Source organism: Emydura macquarii, unplaced genomic scaffold (genome assembly GCF_026122565.2).
Source record: "Emydura macquarii macquarii isolate MOO-44397 ecotype Brisbane River unplaced genomic scaffold, CSIRO-AGI_Emac_v2 contig_1390, whole genome shotgun sequence".
NCBI classification, from domain to species: domain Eukaryota; kingdom Metazoa; phylum Chordata; order Testudines; family Chelidae; genus Emydura; species Emydura macquarii.
Window position 1 is genome coordinate 22,770,771 of NW_027131527.1, and position 22,442 is coordinate 22,793,212.

The window sequence follows — 22,442 nt, forward strand, 5'->3', positions numbered from 1 at the left end:
GGCGCGGCGCCCTCCTAGATCGTCAGCGGTCGCCAGGTTGCTTACGCTTACGTCCCAGGAAGCACTGCCTGCTGGGAGAAATGGTCCCTCGCCTCCGAAGCATTGCATGCTGGGAGTGGTAGTCAGTGTTGGCCTGCAAGTGGTCACGTGGTGCCGAAGGGCGCGTTGTGTTGAACGCCGCGATGGGCTTGTTTGTAGACCTCTGCAGTCAGACTGGGCGGCGGCGCTTTGGGCTCCGGCTTCTCGACTTTCTTTCGTGACTAGCCCTCCCGGCTCAAGGGGGGCGGGGGCGTTATAACTGCTGTGACTCGAGCCGAGGGAGGGTGTGCGGACATTACAGGTGAATGCGGGGGTTGTAATGTATTTGAGCAACACGAATTATTACCCCTCTGAGGGCGGCGGGTGCCTGTTGTTTTTCTTTCCTTACAGCAACAAGAGCACTGAACGCTCCTGTCATTCAGTGTCTCTGGCCCCTGCTTGCTGTACTGCAGGAAGCGGAACAAGGGGGCTTTCCCACTTTTTAACAATGTTGGTTTCACATCTAGTACAGTATAGTTCAACACACTCTAGTAGGAACATCTGTCTCTCTCCTGGAATAGTCACTTGACTGACTTGCTTTCAAACAGCAGTTTCATTACTAGAGCACTAGGTACGATATAAAAATCTGAATAAACTGGAACTGCACCATGATGAGTGGTGCTAGAATCCTGAAGAACTGCAGCAATAGGGGATGAGGTGCAGTCCCCTCAGTACACCTTCAACGATCACTGCCAGGAAAGAATGGATTGGGATTTTACAAGAACGGATTTTTAGTTGGCAAATGGTGACAGGAAACAGCCTCACTGCTACCTGCTACCACTCCTCTCAAGAGTTAAAACAATGTCCACAAGAGCCAAAGATGGTGCAGTCTCTTATGTAGTGTATGAATCATGCACAATGCACATACATCTTTATATGTAAAAGGACAGTATTGTTGAGGTGCTAGTCTAAAGAAATGGTCCTGGCTCATTCTAAAAATAGGCTGAGGACCACAAAGAGCAAAGACTAAGAGTAATAGACATTTTACACTGATTAATACAAGTTTAATTTGCAGCATTGTTGAGGCAGCATTACATATTGGCTTACACATAACACCATAGTGCCACTAAAATGAGACAAGATCTGCTTATACATATATAAAAATACTACATTAAAAGAAAGTTACTTAGTTTGCAAGTGAAGCACACAAAAGTTAGTAAATACCAGATTCACAGTTGCCCTTGCAATCTTAATTCTTCCCCCTTACCCATCAAACCTATGCGCTGAATGAGGCAGGGATCATAAAGAAAAAGTAGCATATAATGTCATTAAAAACAATAACCAAAAAAACTTCCTTTTAATGTAGGTTTTTGGTATGTAATTTCCTAGGCATGGATCTATTTTGTTTTTAAGGAAAACTATAAAATCACAGAAACAAATTCTAGCTGTTTAACGGAAAGGGCATCCATATGGGAAAACTAACAGATACAAAAGCAACATTAATTGCACCTGTATTCTGACTGAGTCCAGCCTTATTCACAGCCACTTTATCCATTCTATATCTGCTAAGTGTAAAAAATAATTTGCACGGGGAATTGTGTCAGTGCTATGGCCTGATCAAGGCAGCCACAAATACATGTACATTTTATTTGGATCTGAAAATTAACTTCTGCTCCAACTTCTGGCTGCAGTTTCTTTTTTGGTATGCAAGTATGTACAGCAGTGACAGAATGTCATAACAGCACCAGCCAGAATTTGGCTCATAATATAAAATAAGACAATTACTAGAAAAATACATGTTCTACAAACACGTTAGAGACCATTCAAACTCTCATTTAAAACATGGAAATCTATTTATTTTAATGGGAATAGGATCAGGCCTTTAGCTACTTAGGCCTTATCTCTGCTAGGAAAAAACGTTACTTTAGTCAATCAAGCTTGCTTAACATGATTGAAAAACCCAATTTAACACAAGTATGGACCCAGTTTAACACTTTTAACTCTATAGGTCAATTTATGATCTAAGCAGGACCTTTTTTCCTAGTTTAGACAAGACAGACGACACAAACTGAACAACAAGGAAATGGCATTTTGCAAATAAATACAATAGTTTTACAACTGTGAAAGAGGTTCCAAAGTAGTTAGGATAACAATAATAGTTGTTTAGGAAGCTGGCCCTAAAATAAATGTATATGAACTATAGCAAGCACTTTTCATTTAAAAAAAATAGAAGTAACATTATAGAAAAATAAATTATGAAGAAATAATACAAAAATATAAAAATAAAGTTATTCAGGCCAATGTAAAGAATATATTGATTTCTGTGGTGATGAACAAAACATTTGTTGACCAAAACAGATAAATATAGATTGAACATAATAATGGTCATATTGGATGACACCAATGGTCCATCTAGCTCAGTAGATTTAGCCAGTGACATATGCTTCAGAGGGAGTGAACAGAACAGAGCAATTATCAAGTGATAATGTCGTCCCTGTCGTCCACTCCCAGCATCTGGCAGTCAAAGGCTTAGGGACACCCAGAGCATGGCATTGCATCCCTGACCATTTTGGCTAACAGCCGTTGATGAGCCTATCCTCCATAAACTTATCTAACTCTTTTTTGAACTCAGTTATACTTTTGGCCTTCACAACATCCCATGACAATGAGTTCCAAAGGCTGACTGTGAATTGTGTGAAGAAGTACTTCCTTTTATTGGTTTAAACCTGCTGCCTATTAAGTTCATCAGATGATGCCTGGTTCTTGTGTTATGTGAAGAGGTACATAACACTTCCTTATTCACTTTCTCCACACCATTATAGACCTCTATCATAATCCCCCTTAGTTGTTTCATAGATTAACAGTCCCAGTCCTTTTAATCTCTCCTCATATGGAAGCTGTTTCATACCCCTATTCATTTTTGTTGCCCTTCTCTATATCTTTTCCATTTCCAATATATCTTTTCTTGAGATGTGCAGTATTCAAGGTGTGGGCATACCATGGATTTATATAGTGGCACTATGATATTTACTGTCTTATCATCTTGTTCCTTTCCTAATGATTCCTAACATTCTGTTAGCTTTTCTGACTGCTGCTGCACATTGAGAGGACGTTTTCAGAGAACTATCCAGAATGACTCCAAGATCTCTTTCTTGAGTGGTAACAGCTAATTTAGACCCCATCATTTTGTATGTATAACTGGGATTATGCTTTCCAATATGCATTACTTTGCATTTATCAACACTGAATTTCATATGCCATTTTGTTGCCTAATCACCCTGTTTTGTGAGATCCCTTTGTAACACTTTGCAGTCTGCTTTGGACTTAACTTTCTTGAAGAGAAGCTTTCATCACTAGAACTTGCTTTTCACCTAAATGAGAAGTCAATGTATTATAATTATATATTATCTTCATCAGAAGTATCTGGGGAAGGTACACTGGAGAAGTTCCAGAAAACTGGAGGAACACTAATATCGTATCAATATTTAAGAAGGATAAAATAGGATGACTTGGGTGATCATAGGCCTATCCATTTGATATCAATCCTGTGCAAAATAATGGAATGGCTAATATGGGAATTGATTTATAAAGAATTAAAGGAGGGTAATATAATTAATTCCTATCACATGGGTTATAGTTCTTGTCAAACCTGATATCTTTTTCTGATGAGATTACAACATTGCTAGATAAAGCTAATACTGTTTGTAACAGGGTGGCCTGCCCCTTTAAGAGCCAGGGGCCTGCGCCAGCCAGCCCTGTTCAATTATCAGAGCCAGCTCGGAAGGTAGCAGGTGATCCCTATAAAGGACTGAGAGAACTCAGTTAAGAAGAGCTGCAGAAGGCATTGACCAACAGGGTAGGATGTATTTGCCCTAAGCACTAAAAAAGGTGATGAGAAATGTCTCTGGGAGCTGTAGTCCAGGGTATTTTCGATATCTTGCTTATGTTTTACGTTTGAAGAATAAAACTGTGGAAAAAAACTTGGATATGGCTGTTGTAACGGGATAAACCATTGTATTGTGTGTGTGCCCTGAGTCCATTTTGAGAAAAAGGCAAGTAATTGATTTATAGATAAAGAAGTATCTGTTAGACTTGTTTTGCAATGGAAAATTTTATGTGATGAATGGAAAAATCCATTGAGGATTGTTAGTTGTGTTTTAAATTGTTTTGTAGTTATTTGTCCTTGTAATTGTTTCTAGTTATTTTTGTAATAGATAAGGGGAAGTTGTTAATCTTGTGTAATAGATAAGGAGATAGAAGTTGTAAGCCACATGGGGGGAGAAACTCAAAGGCAGCGAAAGACCCTGACCAAAAAGTGACCGGTTATACTTGGAATAAGGGGAGCTTGTGAACACAGCAGTTCCTGGCCCAAATTTGGAAGTTTGCAGTTGCTGCAACTCCTTCTTGGCAAGTTACACCTGGTCAAGGATAAACTACTGGACAGGGGACTCCCCAAGGAGGGACCGACAAAGTGACGTAGAAAATGCCCATAATTGGTTTGGCGGACGTATAGGCTGGAGTAGAGATAAAAGAGTTGTCAGACAAAGCAGAAGTCACAGAGCCTTGTCGTGGGGACCACCGAGCCTCCCAAGGGGTACACCAGAATTGTGCCTGTAAAAGGCTCTGATCAGCCGTCACGCCTCTCTCCAGCTTGTCGCCTCAACCTTTCATTAGATAACCTTTCAGATAACTGAGCTGATAACCCGTTGGGATCCGTCCCGCGGATGATAACCTGGGTGTGAATATGATAGAGGTTCCACCTGGATGAAAATTAGCGCTAAAATAAGAAAGACCAGGTCATGAAATATTTTGTTATCTTTGCTGCTACTGGGTTCATCCCTACATGTGGTAAGTAGTGAATGTAAATGTAAAACTAGCAATAATTCTACTTGTATTCCAGGAGTGATTGTGGCTGTAACTGTTGGAATAACTGTTTTTGCACTTGTTTTATAATTAGTTGTTTCTTAAGTTTCATTTGTGTGTTAAGAATTTGTAAACGAATCAGAGAAGACAATTTGTGGTAACATCTAGCGGGCACCCCTCGAGTCTTAAGACTAGCCGCGAAGGCTGAAAACCTTCAAAAGACTCGGGTGTTAGTCTCAATTGCGGGCACCTTTCAATTTGTCCCAAAGGGGCAAATTGCCACAGGAGTTCTTGTAGTTCTTGAAAGACGTGGTGTAAGTTTTGTGCCTTAAATTGCAATCATTGTAATCAATGGTTGTTGTCTGTAACTGTTGTCAGTATTGCATGCATAAGTCTTTTTTGTGTTTTTAGTTTTATCTGTGTTCTAAGAATTTGTAAAAGAATAAAGGAGAACGATTGGTGGTAGAATAAATCACATAAATAAAAAACTATTAAGTGGTTAAGAATCTAAGTAGTTTGCAAATTTTTGTTTTTTGTTTTTGCTCCATCACACTCCAATCAAAAGAACTTTAAGTAGCCTTAGGTGCTTGCACCGCTGGTCGGGGTGAATACCTAATTGTGTTACCTCAATGGCAAGGTCATGGATATGGGGGGAAGGTCAGGAGATACAACCCAAGTGAGGGGAAACTGAAGCAGTGGCTAACCTGAAACCAGACAGGATAGGCAGCACTGCTACCAGATTGATATAATATACTTAGACATCTGTCAGGCATTTGACTTGGTACTACACAACAATTTGATTAACAAACTAAAATGATACAAAATCAACATGATACACATTAAATTAATTAAAAAACTGCTTAACCAATAATTCTCAAGATGTAATTGTAAATAGCCAATTGTCATTGAATGGGTGTGTTTCTAATGGAGTCCTAAACAGAGTGGATCCTGGTTCTATGCTATTTAACATTGACCTGAAAGAAAACACAATATAATAACTGATAAAGTTTGCAGATGACACAAAATTGAAAACGTGAACGATAATGAAATTCAGTAATAGAACAATCTGGATCACTTGGTAAGTTGGGTGCAAGCAAACAACGTGTGTTTCAATAAAGCCAAATGTAAAATTATACATCTAGGAAAAAAGAATGTAGGCCATACTTACAGAATGGGCAACTCTCCTAGAAAAGAGTGACACTGAAGACGACTTGTGAGTTATGATGAACAATCAGCTGAACATGAGTGAGCTTCTACTGTTGCACTCTAATCAGAAGTGTTAATGCAATCCTTGGATGTATAAACAGAAAATATCAGGAGTAGGAGTAGAAAGATTACATTAGCTTTGTATTTGGCACTTTTGCAACCACTACTGCAATACTTTGTCCAGTCTGGAGTCCACAATTCAAGAAAGACGTTGGAAAAATTTAGAGGGTTCAGAAACGAGCCATAAGAATTATTACAGGGTTGGAAAAATAAAAGGAGCTCAATCATTCAGCTCACCAAAAGGATTAAGGCATTATTTGATCACAGTGTATAAGTACTTCCATAGTGCGAAATTTGATAATAGGGAGCTCTTTAAACTAGCAGGCAAAGGTATAACAAGATCCAATGGATGGAAGTTGAAGCTAGACAAATAAAGACTAGAAATAAGTCACGTTATAACAGTGAGGGTAAGTAACCGCTTGGAGGGGGGAGAACCTTACCAAGGTCTGTGGTGGATTCTCCATCACTGGAAATTTTTAAAATCAAGATTGGATGTTTTTCTAAGAAACCCACTGTAGTTCAAACAGGAATTAATTCAGGGAAGTCCTCAGGCCTGTGTTATATAGGAGGTCACACTAGAAGATCACAGTGGTCACTTTTGGTTTTATAATCTATGACTGGGCATAAAAATGTAATTGTTTACTTTTAATTAACATTGTAATGGGGTTGAATCTACAAATCCAAAAAAATGATTAATGATTTCAAACAAAACAATCTGTAAACAGGATCTAACAATACAATGTAGCTGTCTGCAACTTGAGATCATGGGAAACTATTGCTGGCTTCTGAGGAGCCAATCCAGTTGCACAGCATTGTTCCAAACAATAAGTATTATTAACCTCTAAAAATATCTAATCTAAATGTACAGATACAGTACAGGTATATTTTCAGTCAGTCACAAGTCTGGATCTTTTTCTTGTATACAGTAACACAATGGATGCTTCATTATTGAAAAATAAGGGTACCATTCAAAAACAGTTTCCACAATATAAAAGTAATCTAAGTTACATCAAACAAAAATAGTTGTAATATTTCCATTAAGAAGTGGTCTTCAATAACCTGTATGAAAAAAATAAAAAAACGAACAAAGAAAATCAGTTTCAGTGTTGGCCCAATCCTGTTTTCATGAAATACATGAAAGAACAGAGCCACAAACACCTTCCTCCCCTCTCTTCTTACCAAGAGGCACTTCAGCCTGACACATTGTAACTTTAATCAAAAGTTAAAACCTGAACTGACTTATTGTTCTACCCTTTGAAATGTTCACTTCAGTCTTTTTAAAATATCCATTTACTACATAACATTGAAGTCTGTCTTTACTTTGAATAATTCTGTTTTAAGATTATTTGTAAAACCACTCCACTGCCAATTTTATCTGATTTTACGCACTTTCAGAATATTTGTAAAAATCCTATTTTATATGTACTTAAGTCAAAAATGAAATAATGTTTGCTTTAAAAGATGTGCATTCTTCAACTAGGAGTTGGCACTGAGTGATTGAAGTGTGAATGGCTGAGCAATTAAGGTGGGTGCAGACAGGGAGAGAAATTGAACAATGGTCATACATGATGAAGAAAACACCAGCCTCAGTGAAGATAACAACTTTTACCACTCAACTGGCCCTATCCCCTGAAAAAGATCCTGTGATATTTGTTATTTGGATAACAGTTCACTTTAGATGTAGATTATAAGGCCTCTCCAACTATTCATTATATTTTCCATTAAATTAACAACATATTGCAAGGTACCTATGTTTAATTGGCATGGAATAAAGTATGATTCATACACTTACTTATTCATCACCTCAGGTATGCAACAAGAGGAATTGGCTCAGACCTTGCATCTAAAAAGGAAAGAAAAACAAAGGCAAACATTGCATACTGTACTTTAGATGGGACCTACTGAAGTCAATGGGAAATATCTCCTTGGTTTTGCATTGTCTGTTAAATCAACTCAATTTAATATTTTAACATGTGAGGTAGTTACACTTATTTCTCATTTACTAGTCCATAAGGTGTTGTGCTTGTCACGCTGGCTGGATTGGGGGGGAGGGGAAGGGGGCATGTATTATTATTTAACATCAATACGTCAGAATCATAATAATTTATGTGAGATATGCGGGGTTCATTTTTGGATTAGGTTGTAGTTCACATCTTGATGGAGATCTGTTAATTCATAAAATCACCCATGCCAACTCTTAAGTTGTTCAACATTCCTGGCACTATTTTCCATGTTTGTCCTTAACTGGCAGATGCCACAAGAATATACATCCAATTAGGTCCTTCAAAATCTCAAATACACGTCTTTCAGAGGCTTACTCGCACCATATTATTCTACCATGGATTATGATCATTCTGACAGGCCCTCTTGACTGCTCGTTCATTTCTTTTCTTCTACTGACCATTTCCACCTCTCCTCAATGACTCTGACTCAGTACAACCATTCTGCACCGTGCCTCTTCTTTTCTCTCTCACAATTTGATGGTATCAATGTCACTTTTGCATTCTCCTTCGTCCAAGTTGTTCTCTAGGAATCTCTTTGGTACAACATCAAAATAAAATCCACTCTTTCTTCACGGCAGAGAGCTGGTCACACAATATAGTATATTTGTTGGAAATTACTACCTTGTAATGATTAGCAGTTGCTTCATCACAAAGCTTATCAACATTGAAGCATTTCAATGCAATAGATACCATCTCTGAAACATCACTGTTGCTATTAGAAGTTGATAATCAGACTCCAGAGCAAGATCAGCACTCCTAAATACACATATATCCTGGATAAGTTTAATCAAGGGTTTCCAAATTAGACTGTGATCCAAGGTTGCACTGTTATCCGAAGGATATCAAAATTTATACTTATGGCAATTCTTGTGCTGAAACCAGGCAACCATTAAAAATAGTTGATGTGTGGCAACAAATTCCAATAGACACAACCATTATCAGATCTCTCTTCTGGTAAGCAATGTCATCCAAGTACCCATTCAAAATCCAGTTCTATCTGGCCAATTCTTGTGTTCATATCTCTTAAGATGACAATATGAAGTCAGGGTGATGTACTAGATAAAATGTCATCTAACATGGCATAAAAAATATTTTTCAACATCAGACCTTGCACTATGTGGAGCATATGCACTAATAACTACTGTACATCCTATCTTTAAACAGAAAATGGCAGCAATCAAATGTAGAGAACAAGCCAAGCCAGTAGTGTAGGCTGCACCCTTGTGAGGACAGAAACAGAGCAACACCCGTATGCGGTGTGCCTATCAGGCATGCAACAATTGAAAGGTCTCACCACTATGAGTCAGAGCTCTGCTCTCGGTATTCAAATTCCATAATGTTTCCTCTGCAACTTGTATATCAACATTAAACCTTTCTCGTTCTTAAGCCATGAGAGTTGTTTTTCAAAAGACTTTTAATGATCAAACATTCCATGATCCTGTCCTCAGATATTGATGTTGCTGCAGAAGAGGAAATACTCTCTTTGTATCAAGTGTTCCCGCCCAATCTCTGATTTATGGAAAAGCAACCATCATGTGGTCAGAATCCTCTACATGTAGTAGAAAATGTAAATGAATCCTGAAGCTTGGTTCCATTGTGAGTAGGAGATGAAACTGCCAAAATTTTATGTCCTTTTCTTCCACTTGTCAAATGTGGGAATGTTTTATGGGGATGGCCTGCCAAGCCATCGCCCAGACCTCCCACTTTATGTGGGCTTGGGACCAGCACTAGGAACAAGCAATCCAATGTTGTTTCATCCTCGCTCACCCTAGCAGATCAAGTTAAAGACTAATGTGTGTGAAACCACAAACTGCCTTGTCTTTGCTAAAATTTTACCTCGTGTTAATTAACTTGAGTTAGCTAACTTGAGTTAAGACGACAGCTTTTTTCCTTGTTAAAATGCAGTCCTGCATTGGGAGGAAGGAGTGGCTCTATGGAGTCCACTTCTACTCCTGCACTGCTATCCGTGAGGTAGGCAGTGAAAAAGTATAAGGGGGTCTTTTGCTGGACCACAATTCAATACAAAATAAAGATTTTTTTACTTCTGAATTTGTTTGTTTTAATATTTTCTTTGAGGTTTAGAGAAATAAAAAAAAGACAGGAACATATGCAACTCGAAAGAAACCAAACTCATAGAACTCCATAAAGACAAATTTTTGATCTAAAACATATTAACATAGAACATTATAAGCCTTGTGTACACTCAGGGAAATTTACCCAAAAATTCCTAATGCTAATACTGGATTAACTGCCTTTAGCAGGAACTGAGGAAGTCCAGCATCTTTCAGTGTTGGGCCTTGATCTTCTAAGGAATTGAACATTCCGGCTCTGCTCCAGCAAAGTAATTAAGCACATTAGTAGTCCTACTGAATTCAATGCGTGTGAGAATCCCATTTTTTAAATCACATAATTTTGTCACTTACTTTTTCAAACTTGTGACCATAGCTTGTCTTCATTGAGAACTAGTCACACTGGAAATTTGACATTTTAAAACTGAAACAGTTGTGAGTTATCAATTCACAAATAGTGTTACTCTTCTTTCTAAAGCTGAAAAATTTCCCATACTCTTGATATGAAAAGGGCTCAATGGATTTGCCTAAAACTTCTCCAAAAATGGAGAACCATCAGCTAAAGTTGCACCTTAAGAAGAGTTTTTTCCCCTCCAGGAAATTATGAGTGAGTGAAAACAAGGGTTATAAAGAAATCCCTCTTATATAGCTTTCATTACTGACTATTGACAAGATTAGCAGCAACAGGTTCGAGCAGGATGGATGAAATCATCTCCAGGCTGCATGTGAAAAACACCACAGAGCTGCATCCTCAAACATCATGGATACGACTTCCCACGCCCTGATTACTGTTGACTCTGTGCATCAGGATTTGAACTTCAGAGTCATATGCATAACCATAGATGAGAATTGCAACAACACCTTCATCATGGTCAGCGATGGACTACTACTCAAAAAAACTACACAGGATCTTATAAAAAGGCCATAAATCTGAAAAAACACAGACCTGCTACTCCAAATCGCTTATGTAAGAGGTCTGGAAAAAAGCAGATTCCTTAATGGGAGATCCTTGTGTTAGCGTCTCTCCCTAGGGGGATCTAAGATTTTGCCATCTAAGACATTTGAAATCTTAGCTATACAAAAAGTCACAGCAGCTGATCAAATCAAATTATAAATAATCGTTTGCACTGACTTTCACCCTCAAGAAACCAAAGTCAACACAGATTTGACAGCATTTTCTGGCGAACTAGCACAGTGAGAGTTGACTTGAAGGCACTGACTGACCCGGTGGGAGAGGGAGTATTGCGCACACACAGTAACTGTCAGTGATACCTGCGGTGAGTGTGTGACACACAGCGGAGGTAACACGCGTCGCATGCACTGTGTGTTACATACACAGGGAAGGCGATAGTTACATAGCGCCAGGTGAACACACACAGAGACAGACAGCGACAGTCAGACGCCCGGCGCATAAGAGCGGGACTGCTCAGCCGCACAGTGTGACTGCGAGCGTTACACCCCAGCGCACCCTTTGCTCCGCGCCGCCGCAGCAGCAGCAGCAGCGCTTCCCGGACTCCTGACACCCCCGGGCCCGGCAGCAGTGAGTGCTTCTCCGGCTCGCCGCCCGGCTGCGACATCGCCACCACCTCCTCCCGCAGGCCCCGGCCCGCTCCCCCACGCCGACCCTCTTTGCAGCAGCGTGTCAGGTCAGCTCCCGAAGCGCGGCCTTTCGTAGGCCCGGCCGGGGCCAGCGCCGCAGTAGCGGCGGGGGCAGCTCCCCTAGGAGGAGGAAGCCTGACGGCGCTGGGGAGGGATTGGCCGGCGAGCGGGGAGGCAGGCGGGAAGATGGCGGCTGCCTCCGCCGATCAGGGGAGGAGCTTCTTCCCCTGAGAGGGGCGGGCGAAAGGAAGGAAGCAGGCGTGGGTCTCCCTCTGGCAGCGGGGCCGGGATATGCGGCAGTGGCTGCTCCCTCTTCTCTGTAGGACTCTGCCCTCCTGGGTGATCCCTGGTGCCTCCCGGCCTCCTCCTCTGGTGCAGCAGCAGCAGCAGCAGCAGCGGCGCCGCCTGCTCGGGTATGGTGTGTCGTGTGCGGCCCGGGCCGTGGTGGGGGGAAGTGTTGACCCTTCGCCCGTTCTCGGGGTTGTGGTGGGCCCTCTCCTGTGTGCAGGAGGCTCTGGTGGGTTGGCAGGAGAGCGTGTGTCGGTTTTTCTCACCCCTCCACCCCCCGTTGTTGTGTAGGTACAACAGGATCTGCCCCTGCCTGGCTGGGAACTCGTGAATCAGCCAGCATTCATGTGTCTGCCCGTGCCCGTTACTAAGGGGGCTAGACCGAGTCTCTTGCAGGGAGGACTAGGATGGTAACGTGTCTGAGAGGGAGGGATGTCATGCTGCAGGGGAAGCGGAGAAGTGGGAACGTGCTGCTGCGGGCGCGCTGTATCCATGGACAAGGGAGAGTAGTTTTGGGAGTGCTGGAAAAGGGTAGGTAACTAGCTAAATGTGCCACCAGATCCCCTTTCTGCTCTAGTCTTGTGTGTATTGTGCTGCGTGCTGGGATAGACTTTGTGTGTGCTTTAAGGCAGCTGGTAACATACCTTTGTATCTTTTAATTCTTCCTGAAGGCCTTAATACTGCATGCACCATGTTGTAAAACCTATGTAAACACTTATTTTTTGCCTCTGATTATTTTATTCCAAATAAGTCAGCAATTAGAAAACATGATATTCAGTAGGATTGGAGTCTTAGTATTTGTTATACTAAGAACTGTGCTCTTATTTTAAAACTCAGGGTTCAGGGGACACTGAAATATTGTGGTATTACATTGTTTTCCCTAAAGTAGTTGTTTTTCCAAATTGTAATTTGTAATGTCTCATAACTCATTATATCTATCTACAGAATAAATGTGATATGTTTCAACAGAGACTAGTTTTCCAGTTGTCAATGTTAGTATTTATGAAAAGGTTGATGGGTGTGGCTTCTTCACTACATAACAAGATGATCATTGATAGTATGACATGAAAATAGTTTTTGTATGAGTTCTGTAGTTTAGATAGCAAACTTCAGACACCTTTATTGAGGGGGAAAAAAAGACTGGGAACTGTCCTATCTGAAAAATAGACTTTGTGTAAAGCAACTTTTCCTTTAAACAGTGTTGGGTGACGACTGTCAAAAATATGTCAAATAGTAGGTGTGAAGTTGTTATTTGTAATTATTTATATAGCACTGCAAGGGTATAGAGTACTTTATAAAGCACAGAAAAGAATATTCTCTTTCCGCGGAAGAGCTTACAGTTGAATGCAAATGAAAAAACATGGAACAGCTATTCATGTGCAAAAGATTGATAGAGGAAGTGGGTTTTAAGGAGGGATTTAAAGGAAAGGAAAGAGGGCATTTAGCTGATGAGGAGTGGAAGGTTGCTTCAAGAGAAGGTGTAGACTCAAGAGTGGGAGGAGTAGGAGGAAATGAGAACAGATGCAATCTAGAGCAAGGTTGTGCAAGAGAAGGCAAGGAGCTTGAACTTGATATGATAGAAAACAGGAAGCCAAAGAATATCTAGAGAGAATTTGGAGGGTGAGATGCTTGGCTGGCAGGTCTTTAAAAATCCACTTGCCCACAGTGAGTAGGAAAACGGTTATGGGCAAGTATCATCAACTTCTACAGAACGTAAGGTTTCATTTGAGGTGGAAAAAAATTCTAGCAATCATAATTGTAAAGATTACCTACCAGATATAAGCCAGTTCAGTGCTTTTCTGAGTCTTTAGACAGATAACTCCAGTGCTGCTTCTACTGCTGATTTAATTTGCTAATCAGCAGTAGAGTGAAAACTTACCAGAATCTTGTCTCTTTTCATGCCTACTATTGGGAACCAGGTGGGCAATAATGAAAGAGACAAGAATCAGGTCAGTATTTTGTTTTGAAAGCTGAAAACAGTCACCAGAGTCTTTCATTGGAAGAGAGGGCCCAAAAACAGAAGGGAGAGTAGTTTAGCAATTACTTTTCTCCATGCTACCAGCCTTACAGTGGGTAGGAGACTCTGAGATGGTAGGTGGGGGAAGAATAGAGAGCATGTACCTTTCCAGTAGCCAGAAGGTGCTTCAGATTTCAGACACGTACTAGCTAGAGGCTCTAAAAGATGGAGCTCACAAGTAGGATCTAGGGACAGCATCCTAGAAAAAAATCCAAGAACCTTTCACTTTCTCAGTATCAAGGATGGGGGTTGGAAAGGAGACTTGACTTCTCACCTTAGACCCCTTAGCTCTTAGTCTTCTGTCTATTAAGTGTGTACTACATATTTTTTTAAGCCTTGTGTATGAAAGATTGGGTAGATAGACTAAGGGTGTTTGGAGTGAGGTGAATGAGTCAGGGTGGGTTTGCTGATGGGTGGGACAGAAAAGGAGAATTTGATCAGGGATTTCAGAAATTAGAAAATATGGGGTAGGAGATAGGACATACCTAATAGATAAAGAGAGGGTAGGGGGGAAAAAGGTGGAGGGAAAGAGAAAACACAACAGTGAAATAGAAAAAAAGGTACACCATGCTCTATTATAGGAAAGAAAGAAGTGAAGAGAAGCCAGAAGGGAAGAGAAGGTATGTCAGTGCAAGAAACTAGCTGTAGCAAGTTACTAATGATCTTTTAGGTCCTAGTCTTGCATGTGTTTAACTTCATGTATCTGAGTAGTCCTGCTGACTTCTGCAGGGCTCTCGGCAGGACAAAGATCTGCCTGTGTGGTGTCAGTTATAGAATCAGGACCTATACAGATAATAGACCAAAAATGATAGCATGAATAACACTTTCACATTAAATCTTTTCTCCACTCATCTTCCATTTAAAAAAAAAATCTCTTTCTTATGCATCCCACATTCCCACCTCCAAGCCTTGTCCAGGTTCTCACTAACTCTTTCCATCTCTATCTCACACTTTTAAATTAACCCTAAAACTAATCCTTTTATATATAGTTAGTTCCTAATCCATTAATCCCTCCATTAGGGTTTCTCACCACCTCCTTCCTACCTTGCTCCCAGCACTCAAATCCTCTCTCAGGGCACATAAAAAGACACTTGGTAGTACTGACATCAAGGCATCTCCAGGACAGGGCAAGTGCTCCTTTTCTCTTTTGGTCATGTCTCTCTGGCTTATGGGGTCTAGCTTCATCCTGGGAGGTATTTGATAGGACTCAACAGCACATGAGGAAGGGTGTCATTTTGGTCCTGGTGCCATAAGTAGCTCCCTGCTCTGTGTTGGAAAGTGCCAAAGGAAGGCTGTTCACTCTCCTAGTTGAGAAACTCCGGGTTGAGTTCACTCACTGAGCTGGAAATAAACCAGGTTCACTGTCAGGGTCATTCCAGGTTATTGTCTAAATCACCTACTATAAATAATTTTAGAGCATTTGGTTATCACATACTGGGATGATATTTATATCTAATTTCTTTTTGTTGGTATTGCATTAGATGCTGTCTTAACTAATGTGTGTATCTTATTAAAGTAGAAAGTTTCATGGAAAAATATTTCCATTCAACTGGGGCTAGACAGAGATTGGTTTAATGGCTACTGTATCTATAAATGCATGGCATGCTGCTGCTAATGGACAGGTTTGTGCTCTCAGCCTCTATTACATGCCATAGTGTCTGGCTACTGCATGCTAGTATGACAACTGTGTATGAGTAATACAATTGATTCAAGTGGTTTTGAATTTAAAATCAAGTTAATTTAACACAACTTGTTTCTGAGTTATAACTATGATTCAGTATAATCACCTACATTAGCAAAGCCAAAAACTGTAATTTTAATACTGACAATGCTTTACGTACAATGTTGGTTTTACTAATAAAGTATATTCAAAATTCTGCAAGATAACACACAGTAAATTATATTTTTATGTAATTTTTGCTAGAGCTCAGGAAATTTTGTTTTTATTCATGGCTAATTTTTGTAAACTGCTGAGTCTTGTAGATATGTTGAGTTGTTTTAGGGGGGTGTTGTTCTTTAGAATCTAACTGAAGAAGAAAGTTCTGGACCATTCTTTTCATCCCCCACAGAATACTCTCAAATTCTTCACCTTGGTGTACTTGGGTCAAAATCTCTCACCAGTTTTCTTTTCTGTATTTGAATTGCTTTTTTACATTTTAACCAAAATATTTGTTAACACAATATATTCAGTATGTAGCATTTGCTATCTGCTTTGTGAAGTAAGTATAAACATTATATGGTTATTTATATATAATCTTCAATCAATGCAACTTTGGCCTGGTTGGAAGCCACTACTTTCTTTAAACTTTGACAATTACTTTCATCATGATTTTTCCTGGGACTGAAGATGAGCTTGCCTCTGTAATTATTCTCCTTTGTTCAAGATTGGTACAACTATTGCCTTTAGCCAGTCATCTGGAATCTCCTTTTGCTCATGCCTTCTTCTATATTTTCCTAGTGCTTTGATAGCACTTGTCCATTCAGCTTTTAGCAACTCAGATGTTTTATTGTCTGTTCCTGCAGCTTTCCCATCATCAGCTGCTTCATTGCTCTTTCTGTTTCTTATAGTGGTTCAGGTGCTGATATCCGTCTGGCTTTCAAGCTGTCCTGTTCATCTAGCATGTCTAGAATGTTTGCATCTGGATGAATTACAGGCAATTTCAGCAAATTCAGCAATTTGTCAAGGTGACCATAATGACCATAATGGATCAGACCAATGGTTCATCAAGCCCAATATCCTATTTTCCAACAGTGGCCAATGGCACTGCTTTAGTGGGAATGAACAGAACAGAGCATTTATAGAGTGATTCATCCCCTGTCATATAGTCCCAGCTTCTAGTAGTCAGGTTTAGAGACACCCAGAACATAAGGTTCTTTCCCTGATCATCTTGGTTAGTAGCCATTGGTGGACCTATCCTCCATGAATTTATCTAGTTCTTTTTTTAACCCTGATATAATTTTGACCTTCACAACATCCTCTGGCAAAGAGTTCCACAGCTTGACTATTCGTTATGTGTAGAAATACTTTCTTTTGTTCATTTTAAACCTGCTGCCTATTAATTTCATTGGCTGATCCCTGGTTCATGTGTTGTATGAAAGGGTAAATAACACTTCCTTATTCACTTTTTCCATACCATTCATGATTTTATAGATCTGTATTATATCCCTCCCTAGTTGTTTCCAAGAAGAATAGTCCAATCTTTTTAATTTCTCTTGATATGGAAACTGTTCCATACCCATAATCTTTTGTTGCCCTTCTTTGTACCTGTTCCAGTGCCAATATATCTTTTTTGAGATGGGGCAACCAGAATTGCACTTGATAGTCAAACTGTGGATGTACCAGGGATTTAAAGAGTGGTGTTATATTTTCTGTCTTATCTATCCCTTTCTTGATGGTACCTAAGATTCTGTTAGCTTTTTTGACTGCCACTGCACATTGAGTGGATGTTTTCAGGGAAGTATCCCCAGTGACTCCAAGATCTCTTTCTTGAGTGGTAACAGCTAATTTAGACCCCATCATTTTGTATGTGTAGTTGGATTTCCCAATATGCATTACTTTGCACTTATCAACAATGAATTTCATCTTCCATTTTCTTACCCAGTCACCTAGTTTTGTGAGATCCCTTTGTAACTCTTCTGTTTCAGCTTTGGATTTAACTATCTTGATTGATTTTTCTGTATCATCTGCAAATATTGCCACCTCACATTTCACTCCCTTTTCCAGATTGTGAATGTGTTGAACAGCAGAGGTCCCAGTACAGATCCTTGGGGGACCTTGCTTCCATTGGGGGATCTCTTTCCATTGTGAGATCTGACCATTTATTCCTACCTTTTTGTTTCCTATCTTTTAACCAGTTACTGATCCATGAGAGGACCTTCCCTCTTATCCCATGATTATTTACTTTTCTTAAGAGCCTTTGATGTGGGATATTAAAGGTTTTTGAAAGTTCAGGTACACTATATCAACTTGATCACCCTTGTCCACCTGCTTGTTGACTCTCTCAAGGAATTCTAATAGATGATTGAGGCATGATTTTACCTTTACAAAAGCTGCGTTGGCTCTTCCTTAGGATATCATGTTCATCTATGTGTCTGATTATTCTGTTCTTTGGTATCTTTTCAACCAATTGGTAGAGACCTGCACGGATACAAATATGTGGATCCGCATCCAATCTGCATCCGCTGGAGTAAACTTTTACCCAACTTGCAATCTGCCCTCCCTCTTTTAGATTTACCAGCATCCACACATCAGCTGTTTTGGAGCCAGCAGTCCCCCCAACAGCTGTTGAGCCTCCACTACCCCAAACAGCTGATCAGCCCCACTCACCTGCCTAACAGCATCAGATGATCAGCCCTGCCCTCCTGCTTAACAGCTGATCAGCTGTTGAGCCCTGTGGGCCCTGCCCCAGAAGTTACGGAAGTCCCGATCTCTATGACCATCCAATCGCGATCCACAAGAAATGGTCTGCAGATATCTACATCTGCATCCAGGGATGCAGCTATAATGTGGATATCTGCAGATTTGCAGGGCTCTACCAATTTGCTTGGTACTGAAGTTAGGCTTACTGGCTGTAATTGCCAGGATCGCCTCTGGAACCTTTTAAAAAAATTGATATGTTAGCTATCCTCCAGTCATCTGATATAGAGGCTGATTTAAGAAATAATTGCATATCACAATTAGTAGTTCTGTAATATCATATTTGAGTTCTTTCACAATTCTTGGATGGCTACCATCTAGTCCTGGTGACTTTATTACTATTTAATTTACCAATTTTTTTCCCAAAACCTCCTCTATTGACACCTCAACCTGGGACAGTTCCTCAGATTTGTCACCTAAGAAGAATGTCTCAGGTATGGGAATCTGCTTCACATCCTCTTCAGTGAAGACTGATGCAAAGAATTCATCTAGCTTCTTCACAACAGCCTTGTCTATCTTGAGTGTTTCTTTAGCAACTGGATTGTCCAGTGGCACCACGGATTGTTTGGCAGGCTTCCTGCTTCTGACATACTTACAAAAATATTTTTGCTCTTAGTTTTTCTTGTTGATGATCACTCCATGAGAGACCATCAGACCTAACAGTATCTAGGAGGATGTAAGTATGACAGTAACTATACCTGGTTCATGGATATTTCTAGGAGTTGTATATGCTTTGACATTCATAACTTTGTTGGTAACTTTAATAAAATGGATAAGATAGTAGATCTCATTCTTGTGATTGTATGTGTTACTTGCCTGTGGTTTCATGTGTTCCTATGAGCTCTAGATCTAAAACAGACTGAGATAACTCTGTTGAACTCGAGACTGTAACTGCCAGAGCCGAGCTCATATAATATTTCTAAATTAACTTTTAAATAAAAAATAAAAGGCTACAGGCGACTCTTCAAATTCTTTTTTGGTTTTAATTATACTTTTAAAATTGACTTGCCAGAGTTGATGCTCCTTTCTATTTTCATTGGTAGGATTTAATTTCCAGTTTTTAAAGGATATCTTTTTTGTCTCTCTTTTACTCTGTTAAATGCCATGGTGGCATTTTTTTTGCTCTCCTTATGTTTTTTGGGTTTTTTAATTTGGGGTATGCATTTAGTTTGGCCCTCCTATTTATGATGTTTTTAAGTAGTTTCCATGTAGCTTGCAGGCATTTCAGTCTTGTGACTGGTTCTTTTAATTTCCATTTAACTAGCTTCTTAATTTTTCTGTAGTTCCCCTTTTCAAAGTTAATTGCTACTGTAGTGGGCTTCTTGATATCTCCCCCCCCCTTTTAAGGATGTTATATTTAATTATATTATGATCATTTATTACTGAGTGGTTCAGCTATATTCTCCTCATGGACCAGATCCTGTGCTCCACTTAGGACTAAATCAAGAACGGCCTCTCCCCTTGTGGGTTGGGTTCCAGGATTAGCTGCTCCAAGAAGGAGTCATTAATGGTGTCTAGAAATTTTATCTCTGCATCCTGTCCTGAGGTGACATGTATCCAATCAATATGGGGATAGTTGAAATTACTAAGTTTTCTGTTTTTGTTGCTTCTCTAATCTCCGTGAGCATTTCACAAACACCGTGATCATCCTGGACAGAGAGCCAGTAATATGTTCTTTCTGCTAGACTGCTCCTTCTATACTTTCAACATGCCTTTGGCATTTAAGATACTTTAAACAAATAGAGTTATTTAACATTGTTTGTAATTTTTAGACAACCTTGAGAAATGATCATTGGCTTCCCACTTTCAAGTGACCCTTCATAATTTATTTCATTTAATTTCCAGCTGTGTTGTAAAAGGTGCAATAAGATGTATCTGAAGATTACATTAGAAATATTGGGGAAAGACTGTTTGGTTTCACATGCTTGCCTCTTTTGATTGTTTGTAATTTTAAGGTAAACTTGGATAGAGCTTATTTACTTACATTTGAGTGTGTGCTTAAAGTATTCAGTTTGGAGCAGTTTTAAATACAGATGTGGAAACTAGTTAAGGGTGGTACGGTAGTTTGTTTAGTAGTTGTTTGGTTGCTTCCTGTGTTTGTCATATCTGAAATTAAATTGTGTGAACTCTTCAGGGCAGGCTCTTGTCTTTGTATATATGTTGTGCAGCACCAATGCTTCTCGACACTGAAATACTTATAACTTTAGGAGTATGATTTTAGGTCAATAAAGATTGCATTTTCAGTTCCTTAATGAAATATCTGCCTGATCTACGCTGCCGATCAGCCAATCTACTTTATGTATCTTGCGTATCTCCCGTCAACTTACTTACTTTGCCATACCGCAGCAGCTTCACTGCACTGCATCGACCAGAATGCCCCTTGGTCGACGCAGCCTTACTTCTTTCGGGAAGGTGGCTTAATCGTGTGGACTGGAGAGTACTTCCGGGATTGATTTGAGTGGGTCTACACCACCCGCTCAATTGATCCCACTGCATCAATCCCCAAGTAGTATAGATATACCTATCTTGTTGCTGTTTAACTGTCTAAAGCCAGTCACATCATTTCGATAGAAATGGGCCAATTTTCCAACTCTGGGCCTTATCCTGCAGCCTTTACACAGGCAAAACTCCCACTGAGATTATCTACATGAAGACTTTCTTTGTACAATTTCCCATTGGTGTTACTGCTGGGTAGCCCTAGTATGCCTTCCAGTGTTTTTACCATCTTGTTAGTTAAATCTGCTGCAGACCAGGTTTCATTGACATAATGTAAAAACTGCAGAAGTTGTCAGAGCTTTGTCTGAACTAGGGCTCTTATCAGCACAGTTGGACTGACGGTAAGAGTGATGAAATTTTTTTGGTTAAATGCCCTGGTGTAGACATTGCACTTTACTCCTGTGGAAAATTATGTGGAGTCAATGGGAGATTTGCCTACTGCAGACTCACACGCTGAGAAGTAAATTTTGAATTGTGGCAAGATGGGAACTTCCTCAAAATGGACCAGATAAGCAGGAATTTCAAACTACTGATTATGCCCAAATTCTGCTTTCTGAAACAGCTGAGTAAGTTGACTTCTGGGTTAGAAATAACCTCAGAAATAAAATGAGGATAAAAGGTCTGATTTTGTAAGACCAGAGTTTTCAGTTTATAATTTTTTCAGTGCAGTTAATGAATTCTTACTAATTATTATAGAACTTTTTGTGAGGGATGTTTGCCAAAAGATATAAAATTTATGATGAGGTCCTGCTAATTCCTGTGGGCAGAAGAGTCTAAAATATGTTCAAAATTTTGAAAGTTGGCATATATTTTGATAGACAATACTAGTTATTTAATTTCAGCTGACTGAGTGAAATTGGGGAATGACTTAAATTCAGAGGTCAGAGAATTTATCTAAGATAGCTATTGAAGATATGAAAGTGGAATATCTTAGAGCAGTGTTTCTTAACCTGGAGTTTTAGAGGGGTCGCAAGTGCAGAGCTGGTATTGGGGGTGGCAAGAAAGGTAATTGCCTGGAGCCACAGGGGCGCCATGAAACTAAATTACATGCCTCAGCCCCGTGGGGGTGGGACTCAGGCTTCAGGGGTACAGTAGTTTGGAAAGGTTAAGAACCACTGTCTTAGAGAATTCTAATTCCCAAATTTGTAAGAAAGAAGCAGAAAATCATATGTTAACCAAGGAGTAAAGGGATCCTAATAGCTTTTGTCTACATTTGAACTAGTGAGCTAAGAAATAAAGGTAAAATGTTCTGCAGCATCCTTTATAATAATGTTCAGTTGTGTTTGCTTCTATGTGTGGTAAAGTACTCCAGTTCTGTTCCAAATTGTTACTAGAATTTAATTTTTCTGAGATGTGCATGGTGTCCAATTTTGATAAAACATTTGATTGTTAGATTAACTCATTTT

At 39.7% G+C, this 22,442-nt stretch overlaps 1 protein-coding gene and 1 long non-coding RNA gene across 5 annotated transcripts in view; one reads left to right on the plus strand and one right to left on the minus strand.

Moving 5' to 3' along the window:
- Positions 1-193: 193 nt before the first annotated feature.
- The window catches only part of IDE (insulin degrading enzyme), a 106,535-nt gene continuing 84,286 nt past the window's right edge, over positions 194-22,442 (plus strand). For 2 of the 4 annotated variants that reach the window (XM_067552874.1, XM_067552875.1), the window contains exon 1: positions 12,016-12,231. In XM_067552874.1, coding sequence (XP_067408975.1) covers positions 12,110-12,231 — 122 coding nt within the window. In that variant the 5' untranslated portion in view covers positions 12,016-12,109. Of the gene's footprint in view, positions 341-11,652; positions 11,866-12,015; positions 12,232-22,442 lie in introns of those variants that run through there. The other 2 variants (XM_067552877.1, XM_067552876.1) reach the window with 2 other exon arrangements.
- LOC137156159 (uncharacterized) lies at positions 6,600-11,801 on the minus strand. The gene is made up of 3 exons (XR_010920679.1): positions 11,688-11,801; positions 7,940-7,990; positions 6,600-7,206 (listed from the first exon to the last, which is right to left on the minus strand). It is a non-coding gene; the product is annotated as an uncharacterized lncRNA (long non-coding RNA).